The 20,204-nt window shown below is 41.5% G+C and overlaps 1 protein-coding gene across 1 annotated transcript in view; it reads left to right on the top strand.

The window, feature by feature from the left end:
* The window catches only part of gnas (GNAS complex locus), a 157,861-nt gene that overhangs the window by 98,313 nt on the left and 39,344 nt on the right, over window positions 1–20,204 (top strand). The window contains exon 5 of the mRNA XM_034171724.1: window positions 5,298–5,395. Coding sequence (XP_034027615.1) covers window positions 5,298–5,395 — 98 coding nt within the window. The remainder of the gene's footprint in view (window positions 1–5,297; window positions 5,396–20,204) is intronic.

Here is a 20,204-nt window from a genome sequence, read left to right as displayed (position 1 = left end):
TCATTACAAAATGTCCGTTAACAATGGAATGTCCGAATAAACTCCTCATGCCGACTTCTTCTGAAAGTTCTCTGTTCTCTGACGACTTCCTGGGTCAACAGAGCCTGAAATGTGGAAGTTTTCAACTTGAAACGGCGAGACACTGCCGCCTCAAACCAGGAAGCAGAGTTGTAGTCTTACACACTTCTCTGCAGCTTCTCTCCCCCTGCCATCCCCTCATTACCCCTTCTCCGTAGAGACGGTGTCTGCTCCCAGACCACCAATAACCAGCAAAAATCTATTTAAGCATAAAAATTCAAAAAGAAAAAATAATATAGCACCTTCAACTGCACCACAGACTAAAACAGTTAAATGTGGTCTATTAAACATTAGGTCTCTCTCTTCTAAGTCCCTGTTGGTAAATGATATAATAATTGATCAACATATTGATTTATTCTGCCTTACAGAAACCTGGTTACAGCAGGATGAATATGTTAGTTTAAATGATTCAACACCCCCGAGTCACACTAACTGTCAGAATGCTCGTAGCATGGGCCGGGGCGGAGGATTAGCAGCAATCTTCCATTCCAGCTTATTAATTAATCAAAAACCCAGACAGAGCTTTAATTCATTTGAAAGCTTGACTCTTAGTCTTGTCCATCCAAATTGGAAGTCCCAAAAACCAGTTTTATTTGTTATTATCTATCGTCCACCTGGTCGTTACTGTGAGTTTCTCTGTGAATTTTCAGACCTTTTGTCTGACTTAGTGCTTAGCTCAGATAAGATAATTATAGTGGGCGATTTTAACATCCACACAGATGCTGAGAATGACAGCCTCAACACTGCATTTAATCTATTATTAGACTCTATTGGCTTTGCTCAAAAAGTAAATGAGTCCACCCACCACTTTAATCATATCTTAGATCTTGTTCTGACTTATGGTATGGAAATAGAAGACTTAACAGTATTCCCTGAAAACTCCCTTCTGTCTGATCATTTCTTAATAACATTTACATTTACTCTGATGGACTACCCAGCAGTGGGGAATAAGTTTCATTACACTAGAAGTCTTTCAGAAAGTGCTGTAACTAGGTTTAAGGATATGATTCCTTCTTTATGTTCTCTAATGCCATATACCAACACAGTGCAGAGTAGCTACCTAAACTCTGTAAGTGAGATAGAGTATCTCGTCAATAGCTTTACATCCTCATTGAAGACAACTTTGGATGCTGTAGCTCCTCTAAAAAAGAGAGCTTTAAATCAGAAGTGCCTGACTCCGTGGTATAACTCACAAACTCGTAGCTTAAAGCAGATAACCCGTAAGTTGGAGAGGAAATTCCCATTCCTACCAGGCTGCTCAAGGAAGCCCTACCATTATTTAATGCTTCGATCTTAAATATGATCAATCTATCTTTGTTAGTTGGCTATGTACCACAGGCTTTTAAGGTGGCAGTAATTAAACCATTACTTAAAAAGCCATCACTTGACCCAGCTATCTTAGCTAATTATAGGCCAATCTCCAACCTTCCTTTTCTCTCAAAAATTCTTGAAAGGGTAGTTGTAAAACAGCTAACTGATCATCTGCAGAGGAATGGTCTATTTGAAGAGTTTCAGTCAGGTTTTAGAATTCATCATAGTACAGAAACAGCATTAGTGAAGGTTACAAATGATCTTCTTATGTCCTCGGACAGTGGACTCATCTCTGTGCTTGTTCTGTTAGACCTCAGTGCTGCTTTTGATACTGTTGACCATAAAATTTTATTACAGAGATTAGAGCATGCCATAGGTATTAAAGGCACTGCGCTGCGGTGGTTTGAATCATATTTGTCTAATAGGTTACAATTTGTTCATGTAAATGGGGAATCTTCTTCACAGACTAAAGTTAATTATGGAGTTCCACAAGGTTCTGTGCTAGGACCAATTTTATTCACTTTATACATGCTTCCCTTAGGCAGTATTATTAGACGGTATTGCTTAAATTTTCATTGTTACACAGATGATACCCAGCTTTATCTATCCATGAAGCCAGAGGACACACACCAATTAGCTAAACTGCAGGATTGTCTTACAGACATAAAGACATGGATGACCTCTAATTTCCTGCTTTTAAACTCAGATAAAACTGAAGTTATTGTACTTGGCCCCACAAATCTTAGAAACATGGTGTCTAACCAGATCCTTACTGTGGATGGCATTACCCTGACCTCTAGTAATACTGTGAGAAATCTTGGAGTCATTTTTGATCAGGATATGTCATTCAAAGCGCATATTAAACAAATATGTAGGACTGCTTTTTTGCATTTACGCATTATCTCTAAAATCATGCATTTATTTCCTCTAGGCTGGACTATTGTAATTCATTATTATCAGGTTGTCCTAAAAGTTCCCTAAAAAGCCTTCAGTTAATTCAAAATGCTGCAGCTAGAGTACTGACGGGGACTAGAAGGAGAGAGCATATCTCACCCATATTGGCCTCTCTTCATTGGCTTCCTGTTAATTCTAGAATAGAATTTAAAATTCTTCTTCTTACTTATAAGGTTTTGAATAATCAGGTCCCATCTTATCTTAGGGACCTCGTAGTACCATATCACCCCAATAGAGCGCTTCGCTCTCAGACTGCAGGCTTACTTGTAGTTCCTAGGGTTTGTAAGAGTAGAATGGGAGGCAGAGCCTTCAGCTTTCAGGCTCCTCTCCTGTGGAACCAGCTCCCAATTCAGATCAGGGAGACAGACACCCTCTCTACTTTTAAGATTAGGCTTAAAACTTTCCTTTTTGCTAAAGCTTATAGTTAGGGCTGGATCAGGTGACCCTGAACCATCCCTTAGTTATGCTGCTATAGACGTAGACTGCTGGGGGGTTCCCATGATGCACTGTTTCTTTCTCTTTTTGCTCTGTATGCACCACTCTGCATTTATTCATTAGTGATCGATCTCTGCTCCCCTCCACAGCATGTCTTTTTCCTGGTTCTCTCCCTCAGCCCCAACCAGTCCCAGCAGAAGACTGCCCCTCCCTGAGCCTGGTTCTGCTGGAGGTTTCTTCCTGTTAAAAGGGAGTTTTTCCTTCCCACTGTAGCCAAGTGCTTGCTCACAGGGGGTCGTTTTGACCGTTGGGGTTTTACATAATTATTGTATGGCCTTGCCTTACAATATAAAGCGCCTTGGGGCAACTGTTTGTTGTGATTTGGCGCTATATAAATAAAATTGATTGATTGATTGAAGTGATTCAAGAAATTAGAGATCTGTCATTTTAGCAGGGTGGTGCACTTGTTTCTGGTGCAGAAGGTTCCTGGTACAAGGCCACCCATGCCTACTTTCTATATAATGTGGAGTTGTCAGGAAGGGCATCTGGTGAAAAACGTGTGTCAAATCAACATGCAGATCCACCTCGAATCTGCTTTGGCAACACAGAGTGAAATGAGGGAGAAACCACTTAAGAGCAACCTGTCATTTTGATAGATGCTAAATTCCCACATTCTAGCTGTATTCATCATCAGATGATTTTATTGAGCCAGTTGCTGTAAAATCATAAATGCTGTTGATGCTATTATTTATTTATTTATTTATTTATTGGTAAATTTAACACTACAGAGTTTTGACTTTCCACTTTCCAAAAAACAGACCTTTGGTTGTGACGTAGCACTGGAAAGGATTTGTTGAATGTTTAGTTGCTACTTAGATGTAAGAAGTTTTGATTTGTATGTCCAACTAAACAGTGTTCTTTATTTTATCATACATTATTATTTATGAAAGAAGAAGGGAAAAGCACAGGTAGGGATGGTTATCGAGAACCGGTTCCTTTCGGTTATCGTTAAGAAATTATTCGATCCACCGACATCAATAACCTTTTTACTTAATGATTCCCTTATCGGTCCTTCAGAGTGGCCGTTGTTTTTGGGGTGTTTGTCAGGAAAATTATAATTTCTCTACATTGATTACAGACCCTGCAGCGGGTCTGTAATCAACTTTTCTGCAGCGCGGCTTTGCTTTGAACCTTGAACCAATCGAAGCAGTGATTTGCAGTTCGAAGCAGTGCTTTGATCATTGCTTCGTTGATTAATTTTTTTTCTTTTGCTTTCCCCCGCTAAAGCCTTAAAGAGCAGTGTTATTTACCTTTTTTATCTTAAACAGACCTTTTATGGTCTTCTGAAACAGTTGATAGATGTATTTTATAACAAAAATGGGACCGATGCTAACACGTTAGCATGTCCATGGCATTTTCAATGTTAAAATTAGCATTAAGCAGTTGCAGCTGTCAAGCGTTTGTCGTAAGAGTCAAATGTATTACAAATTGTAATTTTTTTTTATTTATTTTTGTTTATATATTAATAATAGCAAGCACAACAATAATAGTAATAATAACTAATCTAATGATTATATACAATTTTAGAGAAAGAGACATAAAGAACCTGAATAAAAACACAACAGAAAAAATATAAAACCAACTAACAATGAACATAAATAAATAAATAAATAATAGAGTCCAGTTGGAATTAATAACTTCAAAGCGAAACACAGTTTTGTTTATTTTTATTTATGTCCAGAGATCAAGGATACAGTGACCAATTTCATATTTGTTTACTTTAAGACTCAATGAAATACATCTAAAACCTGTAAAGCCTACTTTTAGTACAAAATTCACGAGGTATCGATAAGAGAATCGATAAGCAGAATCGATAATGGCATCGATATTGATAAAATCTTATCAATACCCATCCCTAAGCACAGGTGTACTTTTTACAGTTCGGACAGAGTGGTGGTACTACTTTTGAACAGCAATAAACATGAAATTTACTTTCAGTATGTTAGTTCAAAGAATCCACTAAAAACTGATGCTGCAGTATTTCATCAAGCCTGTCTCTTTCCTTCCACCTTTGCACACATGTACACAGCACGTGGTGTCAACATGCATGTGATCGTTCTGGTAATGACACACAACCTTGCCCTACATTCTCTGTTTATTATCTTCATCCTCGGAAGAACGTGCACAAAAATTAAATTGTGCTTGTTTTGTTTTGCATGAGCACTTTTCTGTTTTGATGTTTGAAGTGATGTGTGATTTCTCTGAGTAATTAATGAAAAATAATGAGCAACACATGAATCCCTTTGCATTTAACTTCACTCAAAAAAAAAACTCAGCTACATTTCCTAATTCAATTCTCTGGTTTAAGCTTTTTTGTCCAACATTTCATTTTAAGTTACTCCATACTTGCTATTGTGAAGTAAAAATGACTTTCATTCTTTTTTGTTGTTGTTTTACATCTTTTCATCCCTTTGTACCACCTGTCATTCATTTGCTTCTCTCTTTTCGTCTGGTCTCAGGAGTTTTATGACCATGCAAAGGCACTGTGGCAAGACGAGGGTGTCAAGGCCTGCTTTGAGAGATCCAACGAGTACCAGCTAATCGACTGTGCACAATAGTAAGTAACAGTCTGCCAGCTAGCTTTGTCATGATTGATGCTCCAACTTTATTCATTAAGAACAACTGCACAAAAAGAACTGTATTATTGGAGTCTTGCTCAAAGGATATTATTTTCACTTTCTACCTCTGCCTTTCTCCCAAGATGTTGCAATCAGTATGTGTATCCTCTCTCACTCACTCACACACACACACACACACACACACACACACACACACATATATATATATATATATATATATATATATATATATATATATATATATTATATAAGGCACCTGGCTGGTGTAGATAGATTAGACAGATGGCTACTTTCAGGAGGTGGGGATGAACTGCTTGTCTGAGTGGTTCCTATTCAGGATGTGTGGCAGCTCTGTAGTGTGGTAACACCAACATGACCTACAGTAACACAGGTGGAATTATTCACAGTAGCTCTTACGTGACTTTTTTTTTACCCGAGGTCAACATAATGGGCCATCGGGTATTGCGAAGTCCTGTCATCCGTCCGTCCGTCTGACTTTGTACAGCATAAATCCAGTTCTGTTCCTGCCACAGTCTTCAAATTTACAGGGGACATTCTTGGGACACAGACCTTGGACAAGTTCGAAGATGGCTAACCTTGACCTATTTTAAGATGTTAAAAAGTCATGTTCTGTACCTAATTTTATGGCAGGATCTCATGGACATTAGCGTGGTGATGTTACTTCCTGGTGTTGCTAGCTGCTAACTTTGCTTCATTTTTGGTTAGAAATAACACCTTTCTCATATATTATGTAAAAGCTAGTGAGAAATAAACACTTGTAAAACTGAAAATGCTGTTTTTGGAACCTAACAATACCTTTGAGCTTATTTACAAAACAATTCATGGATGTTAGTATAAGTGACTGATTGATAGGGGGCTTTATTGAACATGTACAAATTGTAAGACAATAGGCTCTCAGTAATGAATTAAACATCTGAAAATGATAAAGAACACAGTGCTCATATGGCCGAGGGTATTTTAGCGTTGTTTGTTTTTTTTTTGTTTGTTTGTTTTGTTTTTTCTCCCCTGTGCTGGACACAGCATCGGCCTTGGTCAGCAGAAATGAGTGAGTGAGTTAGTCCATTCCAGCAAGCCTGTGTAGACAGTCACTCAAAATAATGAATTCTATCATTATAACTCACCAACAGGGACACCGCCAGGGATTTTGGGTCCCATGAAAAGAAATCTTACTGGAGAACCCCCGTATTATTTTATCAGTATTGTAATTGTATAAGGGCCCTCTCTGGGCCTCTGTCAGTCATGGGCCCCTAGAGCCCTTCTCCTTAAGCATGGTTTACACATAGACGGTTTTGTCGGCGGGTAGTACGTAGACCGAAGTTCACAGTAGTTCCGGCTGTTTTCACGGTGGAAAGGAGCGGAGCATTTCGCCGGCGTTTTGACCACCGTACTAGCCGCAAATACGCGGATAAAACGCAGCTAAATTCGGTGTTTCGCCGGCGGTGTTTTGAAGCCGTAACATCCAGCACACGTCAGGCAACGGGGGTTAATACCCAGTTCTATCCTTTACAATCGCAGGTTAAGACGCGCGTGAGAATGGCGGTGTTCTGCTGCCGCTGATAATGCCCTGTGTATCGCTGGATTTATCCAGGCAAATCCTGCGTTACTTCAGGAACTTTTGCATATAGGCACCGCCCCCAGAGTATAATAGGCTGAAGCAGCAGGAATACATGCCTCTGTCACTGCAGGGGGAGGGAGATCATACTCAGCCTTTTCTTCTCCTTTTCCCCTCCTCAGCGTGTTGCTCCGTCTCCACCACAGGGCTACCCTCTGCTTCTGAACCAGACCTCTTGGTAAGTCCTTGCCGCTGCCAGTTTTATTTTAGGAAGCATACTGGAGCTTCTATGCAAAAATATCTGGAGCTGGCCGCGAGTGAGAGGCCTGCATGCAGTGCGCTAGCGTTTTATACTGACCGTCGCCCATCTGCCGTTTGGAACGCCGTTAACTGGGAGGTGGCATTTAGAACGCCGTACTCTCCGCTATCGCCGCCGTTTTGTCTGCCTCTGTTGCTGGTTAAAGCGCCCTTGAGGAAGCCAATGTGGGCTCTATCGCCGTTTTACACGCCATTGATTAGGGATACAATGCCGGCCGCCAATTACAGCGGTGTAAACTGCGGCACTACAGGAAGAGGCAGGATGAAACGGTGATTAAAAAGTATCAAACGCCGTTGTTCGCGTTGTCTCCGTCGTCACGTGAATTCTCCGGGAGCGCTCCCGGAATTATTCGACATGTTGAATAATTTTTTTCGACGATTCCCGGTAAAGCCGGAACTAAGCCACGCCCCCTAGTGCCGGTGTTAACAACGGCGTGTGATCCTTAAGACGGCCAAAAACTCTTCCGGGACGCTTCCGGGAGCTCTTACCATCTATGTGTAAACGGGGCTTTAGTCTCCCCTTTTCAGCACCCCTGCTCACTAAATTAGAAGAACATATTCCCCTCCCCTCTCCGGGTCATGACGAGGCCTTTATGCAGGCTGACATCTTGAACAAATGGCTGGCACAGTTCTGCAGGCAGCAAAGTTTTAGTATTATTGATAACTGGCCCTCCTTCTGGGGTCTCTTTGGCTTGCTGATGTCGGTGTCGCCGACCGAACAGTCCCCACTAAAAATCAGTCTGCCCTGCCTTCATTGCACATGCGTCATCAGCTGCAGTTCACGGATTATCGCCTCATTTCTGCTTAAGACTGCACTCCAGTCATCATCTATCTCAGCGACAGATATCTGAAGGTTTTGTACAACAATCATTTCCACATGAATTCAGCATTATTTCATCACAAAAGACGGAGGAAGCGATCATAGCGGCTACATGTGTACATGCGCTGATGCCTTCACTGTGCATCGGTCATTTCAAAGCATCATCGAGTCTCGCCTCATTTCTGCTTAAAACTGACTTTAGAATTATTTAAAAGGTTTTACTTTGTCATTTGATAGTTAATAATCCCATTAATCCATTTGATTGCTTTGGGTGAAGAGCGTCTGTCTCAGATGAGCTGCTGACGCTCCAAAATGACGCATGCGCAGTGGAGGTAGGGCGGACCATTCTGTCTCCGACACCAGACATCCTTCACCATACTGGGGAAGGCGCTGCCATCTTATCTACGAACATAGATGGAGTTCTACAGGGAGGGAATCATTAGGACTTTGCAGCAGGACATGGAGCATGTGATTAGAGAGCCTGCAGGACCTAATGTGGCCTTAGAGTCCTTGCTTGTATTACCGTCTCAAATATTGACATTGTGTCTCTTACGTCAGTGGTTTTACATGACTCACTTATTAAGTTTACAGTCTTATTACAAGACACTTATTCATAATCGTGGCGTCATATCAACTCCTTAATTACAAATGAACTTGGAGCCAGACTCCCTGATATCTTAGTGTCACTTTTGGGACATGATGATTCAGTAGATAGCCTTGTTGACAGCTTCAATTCAGTGCTCATGTGCACATTGGACATGATCGCTCCACCTACACTACAACCTCCCCTCAAAAAAAAAAAAAAAAACTCACCATGGTTCAGTGACGGTTCAGTGATCATTTATGTGGACTCGAGCATAAGTCTAGCATGAAATAGCATTGTTCAAAAGTAGAAGTATTCCACCTTGTGTGGCATGATGCTATTCTGGATTATAAACACGCACTATTGGATACAAAGCAGACCTATTACTCTGGTTTCATTAACAAAAAAGAATCATAACTCAGAGTTCCTGTTCGACATGGTGGCAACACTTATTCAATGGCAACCACCTGTAAGTCACTCTCCATTTACAGCCTAAGATTTCTTAGATTACATTGAAAAGAATGGATGACATTAGGTTAAATATATGCCAGCATGCTTTAGTCCCATCTAGGGATGGGTATTGATAAGATTTTATCTATCGATGCCATTATCGATTCTGCTTATCGATCCGATTCCTTATCGATTCCCTTATCGATACCCCTTGTGAATTTTCTGTGTACTAAAAGTAGGCTTTACAGGTTTTCTATGTCAACAACATTTTAAATTGGTCACTAGATCCTTGATCTCTGGACATAAATAAAAAGACATTTTGGCATGAATGTCTCTCGGTACCTCTGAGCTGAGCTCAGCCAGCTGCTGCACCTCAGTGCAGGACGTCTCGTTTTGGGAGGAAAAAATATTTTGATTGATTGCAGTTTGTTTGTATTACAACGTTTGGAAAGAGGTGTCATTTGATTTAAACGGCGTTTCGCTTTAAATTTATTAATTCCGACGGGACTCTGTCGTTCTAACTTGACTCGGCAGAGAGCCGCACAGTGTTTGGAGCTGTGTGAACAGAACGGAGGAGTGACTCACGATTGACATATTCAGGGATGAAAGTGGTGAAAAACAAAAAGATGAAACCCAAAATTACCCCCCAACACCACCCTCTCTGAATCTCTGAAATGCAATCTGGGACTATTCCAGACAATAAACTGCAGTGAGTGCAGCATGAGTGAGTGCTAACTTTAACATTGAAAACGCCATAGACATGCTAACGCGTTAGCATCGGTCCCATTTTTAAGTTATAAAATACATCTATCAACTGTTACAGAAGACCCATAACAGGCCGGTTTAACATGAAAATATTAAATATTACTCAGACATATGCTCTTCAGGGTTTTAGCGGGGGAAAATTAGGATAAAGCGATGACAATCCACGAATCGTAGATCGAAGCACTGCTTTGATCTGCAAATCACTGCCTCGATTGGTTCAAGGTTCAAATTAAAGCCGCGCTGCAGAAAAGTTGATACAGACCCGCTGCAGGTCTGTAATCAATGTAGAGAAATTATCATTTTCCTGACAGACACCCCCCAAAACAACAGCCACTCTCTGAAGGACCGTTAAGGGAATCGTTAAACAAAAAGCTTATTGATGTCGGTGGATCGAATCATTTCTTAACGATACCCAAAAGGAACCGGTTCTCGATACCCATCCCTAGTCCCATCACTGCGTCCTGTTACTGATGTGGGTGCCATCACTGATACATCACCAAGATTTACTGAATTTGATACTATTTGGCTAGGTCTGTTGAAGAAACCTTCAGCTAAATGCACAACCTGTCTTTATGACCCTGTACCAACAAAACTGTTTAAAGTACATGTCGCACATTATTTAACATCCCAGGTAGCAACACAGCATCAAAGTATTCATGATTGTAAGTCTATCCGCGAGCATGTGGTAATAATTAGTGGTCGCTCATGTATTTTATTGCTCATTTTCCCTCTTGCTCTTCGAGTTAGCAGGTGCATTTCTGGAAAAACATTTTGCTCAGCATTTCTCAGCATGTGACGTACATTTTAGGAAAAGCAAAAACATCCCAATCGTCAACAGACAGTGTGAAATGAATGCTGCTATGTCCGATAACAAAGCTTCTGAGCTTTCATTTGAAAATGATGGCTTGGATTTACAGAGGATGTACAGACAGGAGGGGACCTTCACCCCGAACCTCTTAATTCTTTAAGAGTCACTCAGATTTCAGATCTTATCATGTGCTGATGCTGCTGTCTGTGCCGCTGGAGGCTATTTTACTGTGAATACGCCTGTGGAATGTCTCCACGATGCTGTTTTTACAGGATGCCTGAACATACTGGTGTATTTCTCACATTGGAAAAAGTCAGAATTATTTTCAGGAGATAATGGACTTTCTATTTAACGTGTCAGAATCGTGAGAGAATTTTGTGAGGAGTTGATGGAGCTACCATGGGAGATTGTTCTCCGGCTGGCGATCGCACGTGATCCGTGCGTGACAAATTTCTTGATGAGTGGACCTGGACATTGTTCTCTGGCTGGTGATTGAGTATGATCCATGCGTGACGACTTCTTTGATGGTATGGACTTTATATATTTATTCTTGGAAATGATTCTACAAGTGAGTGAAAGCATCACCCTTTGCCGGAATAAGCGCCAATCACCCTTATTCCGTCTATTCTTATATAGCCGGATTAAGGGCGATTGGCGTCAGAATGACAAATCGACCCACATCCGAAAAGTGTCCAGTTGCAGTCCGAAAATGATCTGACAGCCATCTGTGAGAGTCCACACAGTTGGTCAAAATCAGCCTGCGGCCCCGAGTATGACAGTGAATTGCACTGTTGTATTTATTATAGATGTTCAAATGTAAATTAAGATGTTTTAGGTTGTGTTAGAGTAGAAAAGCCTAACCAGGGACTGGAGTTGTAAATTAGCACTTGTTGCTATACTCTGTATGCATCACATCAGCTACAAGCTTTGATTTGTAGCTATGTCTGATTGTATTGTCCCTGTCAAATAAACTAATAAATAAATATGATGCACAGGTTCAAAACCCTCCAGGTGCCGTCAATGGGCCACCTATCCGATGGCAGTCCATGCACAGTCTGAGCACCATCTGACCGCAATTTACATCTTTTGATGGTGGAAAAACAGGATCCAAAATAATTTGAGCGCGTGCAAGCGAACCTCAAGATGGATCTGGTACGGCAAAGCATGCCGGTATGATCTGCACGTGCCACGTATAATAATGTCCACCCCCTGGAGCTCAAAGAAACTTTTGAAATGTATGTAGCACGCTTCATCATGATAATAATTATGAATTATTTTCATGTACAGTGAATGCGAAGAGCGGCTATCAAACCGAAAGCACTGTGCACTACTGCGCGCACGCCGCTGCAAATCTTAACAGACTTTTATATCCACAATAGACCTTACTGTATAGATATTTGTCGTCTATCCCGTGACTGCATCAAAATGAAAATTTATCACTTAAAAACTAGTCATCATAACACAACATCACACTTATATAAACTTTGCAATTACTCTGCGGCTCTCTTCTTAAGGTTAGCAGCTACATTCCAGTCAAGTGTGTGCTGGGACATTTTCCTCAAAGCTACATAAATGCTGTTGGAAACATTTGGAAAAACAATCAATCAATCAATTTTTTTATATAGCGCCAAATCACAACAAACAGCTGCCCCAAGGCGCTTTATATTGTAAGGCAAGGCCATACAATAATTATGTAAAACCCCAACGGTCAAAACGACCCCCTGTGAGCAAGCACTTGGCTACAGTGGGAAGGAAAAACTCCCTTTTAACAGGAAGAAACCTCCAGCAGAACCAGGCTCAGGGAGGGGCAGTCTTCTGCTGGGACTGGTTGGGGCTGAGGGAGAGAACCAGGAAAAAGACATGCTGTGGAGGGGAGCAGAGATCGATCACTAATGATTAAATGCAGAGTGGTGCATACAGAGCAAAAAGAGAAAGAAACAGTGCATCATGGGAACCCCCCAGCAGTCTACGTCTATAGCAGCATAACTAAGGGATGGTTCAGGGTCACCTGATCCAGCCCTAACTATAAGCTTTAGCAAAAAGGAAAGTTTTAAGCCTAATCTTAAAAGTAGAGAGGGTGTCTGTCTCCCTGATCTGAATTGGGAGCTGGTTCCACAGGAGAGGAGCCTGAAAGCTGAAGGCTCTGCCTCCCATTCTACTCTTACAAACCCTAGGAACTACAAGTAAGCCTGCAGTCTGAGAGCGAAACGCTCTATTGGGGTGATATGGTACTACGAGGTCCCTAAGATAAGATGGGACCTGATTATTCAAAACCTTATAAGTAAGAAGAAGAATTTTAAATTCTATTCTAGAATTAACAGGAAGCCAATGAAGAGAGGCCAATATGGGTGAGATATGCTCTCTCCTTCTAGTCCCCGTCAGTACTCTAGCTGCAGCATTTTGAATTAACTGAAGGCTTTTTAGGGAACTTTTAGGACAACCTGATAATAATGAATTACAATAGTCCAGCCTAGAGGAAATAAATGCATGAATTAGTTTTTCAGCATCACTCTGAGACAAGACCTTTCTGATTTTAGAGATATTGCGTAAATGCAAAAAAGCAGTCCTACATATTTGTTTAATATGCGCTTTGAAAGACATATCCTGATCAAAAATGACTCCAAGATTTCTCACAGTATTACTAGAGGTCAGGGTAATGCCATCCAGAGTAAGGATCTGGTTAGACACCATGTTTCTAAGATTTGTGGGGCCAAGTACAATAACTTCAGTTTTATCTGAGTTTAAAAGCAGGAAATTAGAGGTCATCCATGTCTTTATGTCTGTAAGACAATCCTGCAGTTTAGCTAATTGGTGTGTGTCCTCTGGCTTCATGGATAGATAAAGCTGGGTATCATCTGCGTAACAATGAAAATTTAAGCAATACCGTCTAATAATACTGCCTAAGGGAAGCATGTATAAAGTGAATAAAATTGGTCCTAGCACAGAACCTTGTGGAACTCCATAATTAACTTTAGTCTGTGAAGAAGATTCCCCATTTACATGAACAAATTGTAATCTATTAGACAAATATGATTCAAACCACCGCAGCGCAGTGCCTTTAATACCTATGGCATGCTCTAATCTCTGTAATAAAATTTTATGGTCAACAGTATCAAAAGCAGCACTGAGGTCTAACAGAACAAGCACAGAGATGAGTCCACTGTCCGAGGCCATAAGAAGATCATTTGTAACCTTCACTAATGCTGTTTCTGTACTATGATGAATTCTAAAACCTGACTGAAACTCTTCAAATAGACCATTCCTCTGCAGATGATCAGTTAGCTGTTTTACAACTAACCTTTCAAGAATTTTTGAGAGAAAAGGAAGGTTGGAGATTGGCCTATAATGAGCTAAGATAGCTGGGTCAAGTGATGGCTTTTTAAGTAATGGTTTAATTACTGCCACCTTAAAAGCCTGTGGTACATAGCCAACTAACAAAGATAGATTGATCATATTTAAGATCGAAGCATTAAATAATGGTAGGGCTTCCTTGAGCAGCCTGGTAGGAATGGGGTCTAATAAACATGTTGATGGTTTGGATGAAGTAACTAATGAAAATAACTCAGACAGAACAATCGGAGAGAAAGAGTCTAACCAAATACCGGCATCACTGAAAGCAGCCAAAGATAACGATACGTCTTTGGGATGGTTATGAGTAATTTTTTCTCTAATAGTTAAAATTTTGTTAGCAAAGAAAGTCATGAAGTCATTACTAGTTAAAGTTAATGGAATACTCAGCTCAATAGAGCTCTGACTCTTTGTCAGCCTGGCTACAGTGCTGAAAAGAAACCTGGGGTTGTTCTTATTTTCTTCAATTAGTGATGAGTAGAAAGATGTCCTAGCTTTACGGAGGGCTTTTTTATAGAGCAACAGACTCTTTTTCCAGGCTAAGTGAAGATCTTCTAAATTAGTGAGACGCCATTTCCTCTCCAGCTTACGGGTAATCTGCTTTAAGATACGAGTTTGTGAGTTATACCACGGAGTCAGACACTTCTGATTTAAAGCTCTCTTTTTCAGAGGAGCTACAGCATCCAAAGTTGTCTTCAATGAGGATGTAAAACTATTGACGAGATACTCTATCTCCCTTACAGAGTTTAGGTAGCTACTCTGCACTGTGTTGGTATATGGCATTAGAGAACATAAAGAAGGAATCATATCCTTAAACCTAGTTACAGCGCTTTCTGAAAGACTTCTAGTGTAATGAAACTTATTCCCCACTGCTGGGTAGTCCATCAGAGTAAATGTAAATGTTATTAAGAAATGATCAGACAGAAGGGAGTTTTCAGGGAATACTGTTAAGTCTTCTATTTCCGTACCATAAGTCAGAACAAGATCTAAGATATGATTAAAGTGGTGGGTGGACTCATTTACTTTTTGAGCAAAGCCAATAGAGTCTAATAATAGATTAAATGCAGTGTTGAGGCTGTCATTCTCAGCATCTGTGTGGATGTTAAAATCGCCCACTATAATTATCTTATCTGAGCTAAGCACTAAGTCAGACAAAAGGTCTGAAAATTCACAGAGAAACTCACAGTAACGACCAGGTGGACGATAGATAATAACAAATAAAACTGTTTTTTGGGACTTCCAATTTGGATGGACAAAACTAAGAGACAAGCTTTCAAATGAATTAAAGCTCTGTCTGGGTTTTTGATTAATTAATAAGCTGGAATGGAAGATTGCTGCTAATCCTCCGCCCCGGCCCGTGCTACGAGCATTCTGACAGTTAGTGTGACTCGGGGGTGTTGACAAGTACTCAGGAGTACAGTGGTCCCTCGCTATAACGCGGTTCCCCTTTCGCAGCCTTGCAGTTTCGCTGATTTTTTTAGTGCAATTTTGCATGCTTCTTTTTTTTTTTTTTACAGCGCATTGCGTCCTTATCAGGCGGGCCGGTTGCAGCACCGGTTGGCATCGCCGCGATTGCTCTCACTGCCTCCAATGGCGCTTACTGAGTCTGCGGGCTCGGTAAACGCCGCAGTGGGCCACTCACGCCGCCCCCCCCCCCCCCCCCCCCCCCCGCTGTGCATATATATATATATATATATATATATATATATATATATATATATACACACACTCAACAAAAATATAAACGCAACACTTTTGGTTTTGCTCCCATTTTGTATGAGATGAACTCAAAGATCTAAAACTTTTTCCACATACACAATATCACCATTTCCCTCAAATATTGTTCACAAACCAGTCTAAGTCTGTGATAGTGAGCACTTCTCCTTTGCTGAGATAATCCATCCCACCTCACAGGTGTGCCATATCAAGATGTTGATTAGACACCATGATTAGTGCACAGGTGTGCCTTAGACTGCCCACAATAAAAGGCCACTCTGAAAGGTGCAGTTTTATCACACAGCACAATGCCATAGATGTCGCAAGATTTGAGGGAGCGTGCAATTGGCATGCTGACAGCAGGAATGTCAACCAGAGCTGTTGCTCGTGTATTGAATGTTCATTTCTCTACCATAAGCTGTCTCCAAAGGCGTTTCAGAGAATTTGGCAGTACATCCAACCAGCCTCATAACCGCAGACCACGTGTAACCACACCAGCCCAGGACCTCCACATCCAGCATGTTCACCTCCAAGATCGTCTGAAACCAGCCACTCAGACAGCTGCTGAAACAATCAGTTTGCATAACAAAAGAATTTCTGCACAAACTGTCAGAAACCGTCTCAGGGAAGCTCATCTGCATGCTCGTCGTCCTCATCGGGGTCTCGACCTGACTCCAGTTCGTCGTTGTAACCGACTTGAGTGGGCAAATGCTCACATTCGCTGGCGTTTGGCATGTTGGAGAGGTGTTCTCTTCACGGATGAATCCCAGTTCACACTGTCCAGGGCAGATGGCAGACAGCGTGTGTGGCGTCGTGTGGGTGAGCGGTTTTCTGATGTCAATGTTGTGGATCGAGTGGCCCATGGTGGCGGTGGGGTTATGGTATGGGCAGGCGTCTGTTATGGACGAAGAACACAGGTGCATTTTATTGATGGCATTTTGAATGCACAGAGATACCGTGACGAGATCCTGAGGCCCATTGTTGTGCCATACATCCAAGAACATCACTTCATGTTGCAGCAGGATAATGCACGGCCCCATGTTGCAAGGATCTGTACACAATTCTTGGAAGCTGAAAATGTCCCAGTTCTTGCATGGCCGGCATACTCACCGGACATGTCACCCATTGAGCATGTTTGGGATGCTCTGGACCGGTGTATACTACAGCGTGTACCAGTTCCTGCCAATATCCAGCAACTTCGCACAGCCATTGAAGAGGAGTGGACCAACATTCCACAGGCCACAATTGACAAGAAGATGTGTTGCACTGCATGAGGCAAATGGTGGTCACACCAGATACTGACTGGTATCCCCCTCAATAAAACAAAACTGCACCTTTCAGAGTGGCCTTTTATTGTGGGCAGTCTAAGGCACACCTGTGCACTAATCATGGTGTCTAATCAGCATCTTGGTATGGCACACCTATCTCAGCAAAGGCAAAGTGCTCACTGTCACAGATTTAGACTGGTTTGTGAACAATATTTGAAGGAAATGGTGATATTGTGTATGTGGAAAAAGTTTTAGATCTTTGAGTTCATCTCATTTAAAATGGGAGCAAAACCAAAAGTGTTGTGTTTATATTTTTGTTGAGTATATATATATATATATATATATATATATATATATATATATATATATATATATATATATATATATATATATATATATACGCAGCCGCTGGTGTTCCAAAGACGAATGGGCCTTTATAATTTGCAGGTGTTTAATTGGTGTCCCAGTGCAAATTATATATAAATTATACATTTATTTTTATTTACACTAATTATTCAGATCCTACTGAATTATTTACAATTTGTACATGTTCAATCAAGCCCATCTAATTTGCCACATGATACTTCCATATATATATATATATATATATATATATATATATATATATATATATATACGAGGTATATTAGAAAAGAAACCGACAGTTTTATTTTTAAAAATATATGGATTTGAATCACGTGTGATTACATCAGCCAATCTTGAACCCTCGTGCGCATGCGTGAGTTTTTTCACGCCTGTCGGTGACGTCATTCGCCTGTGAGCACGCCTTGTGGAAGGAGTGGTCCAGCCCCCTTGTCGGATTTTCATTGTCTGAGAAGTTGCTGAGAGACTGGCGCTGTGCTTGATCAAAATTTTTTCAAGAACTGTGAGGCACAGCCGAGTGGAGACCATTCGAGAAATTCAGCTGGTTTTCGGTGTAAATTTTAACGGCTGATGAGAGATTTTGGATAGTTTCTATCGCTGTAAGGACTTCCCACGGAGTGGGACGTTGCGCAGCGCTCCGAGGCGACGTCATCATCCTGTTTCAAGCTCTACACCTCCAAATTTAAGCCTCTGTTGACCCAGGATGTCGTGAGAGAACAGAGAACTTTCAGAAGAGCTCGGAATCAGCAGTTTATCCGGACATTCCACTGTTAAAGGAGATTTTTTAATGAAAGACGTGTGGACAGATTGGCGTGTTGGCTCGCCCGCCACAGGAAAAACACCTCCGTGTTGATAACCATTTGTAAAATCCAGGCGGCTTTTGGTGGCTTTCAGTTGAGTGAGTATCTGAGAAATTGTTTAACAGCAGGGCATGTTCCAACTTGTCCTTATGGCTTCCAACGGAGGTGTTTTTCCTGTGGCGGGCGCGCAGCGCTGGTTGCGAGCCGACGTGCCAATCCGTCCGCACGTCTTTGATTAAAAAAAAAATCTCCTTTAACAGTGGAATGTCAGGATAAACTGCTGATTCCAAGCTCTTCTGAAAGTTCTCTGTTCTCTCACGACGTCCTGGGTCAACAGAGGCTTAAATTTGGAGGTTTTCAGCTTGAAACAGCATGACGACGTCGTCCTCGGAGCGCTGCGCGACGTCCCGCTCCGTGGGAAGTCCTTACAGCGATAGAAACAATCCAAAATCTCTCATCAGCTGTTAAAATTTTCACCGAAAACCAGCTGAATTTCTCGAATGATGTCCACTCGGATGTGCCTCACAGTTTTTGAAAAAATTTTGATCAAGCACAGCGCCAGTCTCTCAGCAACTTCTCAGACAAAGGAATTCCGACGAGGGGGCTGGACCACTCCTCCCACAAGGAGTGCTCACAGGCGAATGACGTCACCGACAGGCGTGAAAAAACTCTTGCATGCCCACGAGGGTTCAAGCTTGGCTGATGTAATCACACGTGATTCAAATCCATATGGTTTTTTAAAAAAATAATAAGGTCGGATACTTTTCTCACAGACCTTGTGTGTGTGTGTGTGTGTGTGTGTGTATACATATATATATATATATATATATATATATATATATATATATATATATATATATATATATATATATATATATATATATATGCACTTTACTAATTGCTAGCCTGAAACTTTACCACTGAGCTACCATCAGTTGCCTGTAAATGGTGCGGGGAAAATGCCTGAAATCAAAGAGTTGGATGTATTTAAAAAAAAAAAACTTACACCATAAAAACACATAATTTTATATTGAATTGCTCTTATCAAGCGGGCAATACAAATATGATCCATCTGTTCCTCTGTAGATGACCCATGATCACAGACATAGTCATGAAATGACATGAATGAGAAGCAATTCGCTCTTCTCATATCCACATCTGGCCCGCGCACGTGTCCTGCCCGACATGCGTGTCTTGTGGACGGCGCGCCAGAACCGATACTACATCATATGGAACAGAGCTCACGTGGGTGACGTGGAAGTCAGATCGCCCGCTGTGTGTTCTGGTCTGATGGTCTGTTTCAACCTTGGGGTAGCCTGTCAGTGGACTGCAGCAAGGGAGCGCGCGTGCACACTCGCTGCAGCCTACAGGATATATCGCCATAGGGATATATATTTTTATTTATGTCCACGTGATGACAGCAAACAGACACACACGTGTCACAGTGGTCAGTTGTTAGTCCATGTCCGTCCAAACACAGTACTTGTTGTCCAGCTGGGTTGTCCAGAATGACAGATCTCCACAGCCGCTTCAGTGGTCTGACACACCAAAGCCACACTCATGGAGAACTTAGACAAATTTCACTGCCAGCACAACAGTGATTGTCTGCAGACTGTTGTGCCAAGAGTGCGAATGGCCACACATTTTGTAAGTGTCAAACAAGCGGTGTTAGATGTTTGTGTGTGTCAGCTGGAATTGGGCCGACACCTGCCGCAAGAGGGATTGATGGGTTCTCACAGCACACATGCTGTCTTTCAGCTGCTGGTGTGCGCAAATAGTTATAGCAACAGGTGTACGAGTCGTTTGAGGCAGAGACGATTTTACACATTTTGCACACGATTCCTGCTTCATGCGCACTTCGTGCGCACTTTGACCAAACTTCACACGATGTGTGAAGGGGCCCTAAAGAAGACAATGGTCATACGGCCGAGGGTATTTTAGCATTGTGTTATAT

This window comes from Thalassophryne amazonica, chromosome 6 (genome assembly GCF_902500255.1).
Source record: "Thalassophryne amazonica chromosome 6, fThaAma1.1, whole genome shotgun sequence".
Lineage (NCBI taxonomy): Eukaryota > Metazoa > Chordata > Actinopteri > Batrachoidiformes > Batrachoididae > Thalassophryne > Thalassophryne amazonica.
Note: the sequence above shows the minus strand (reverse complement) of the source record. Positions and strands in the feature narration are given on the sequence as shown.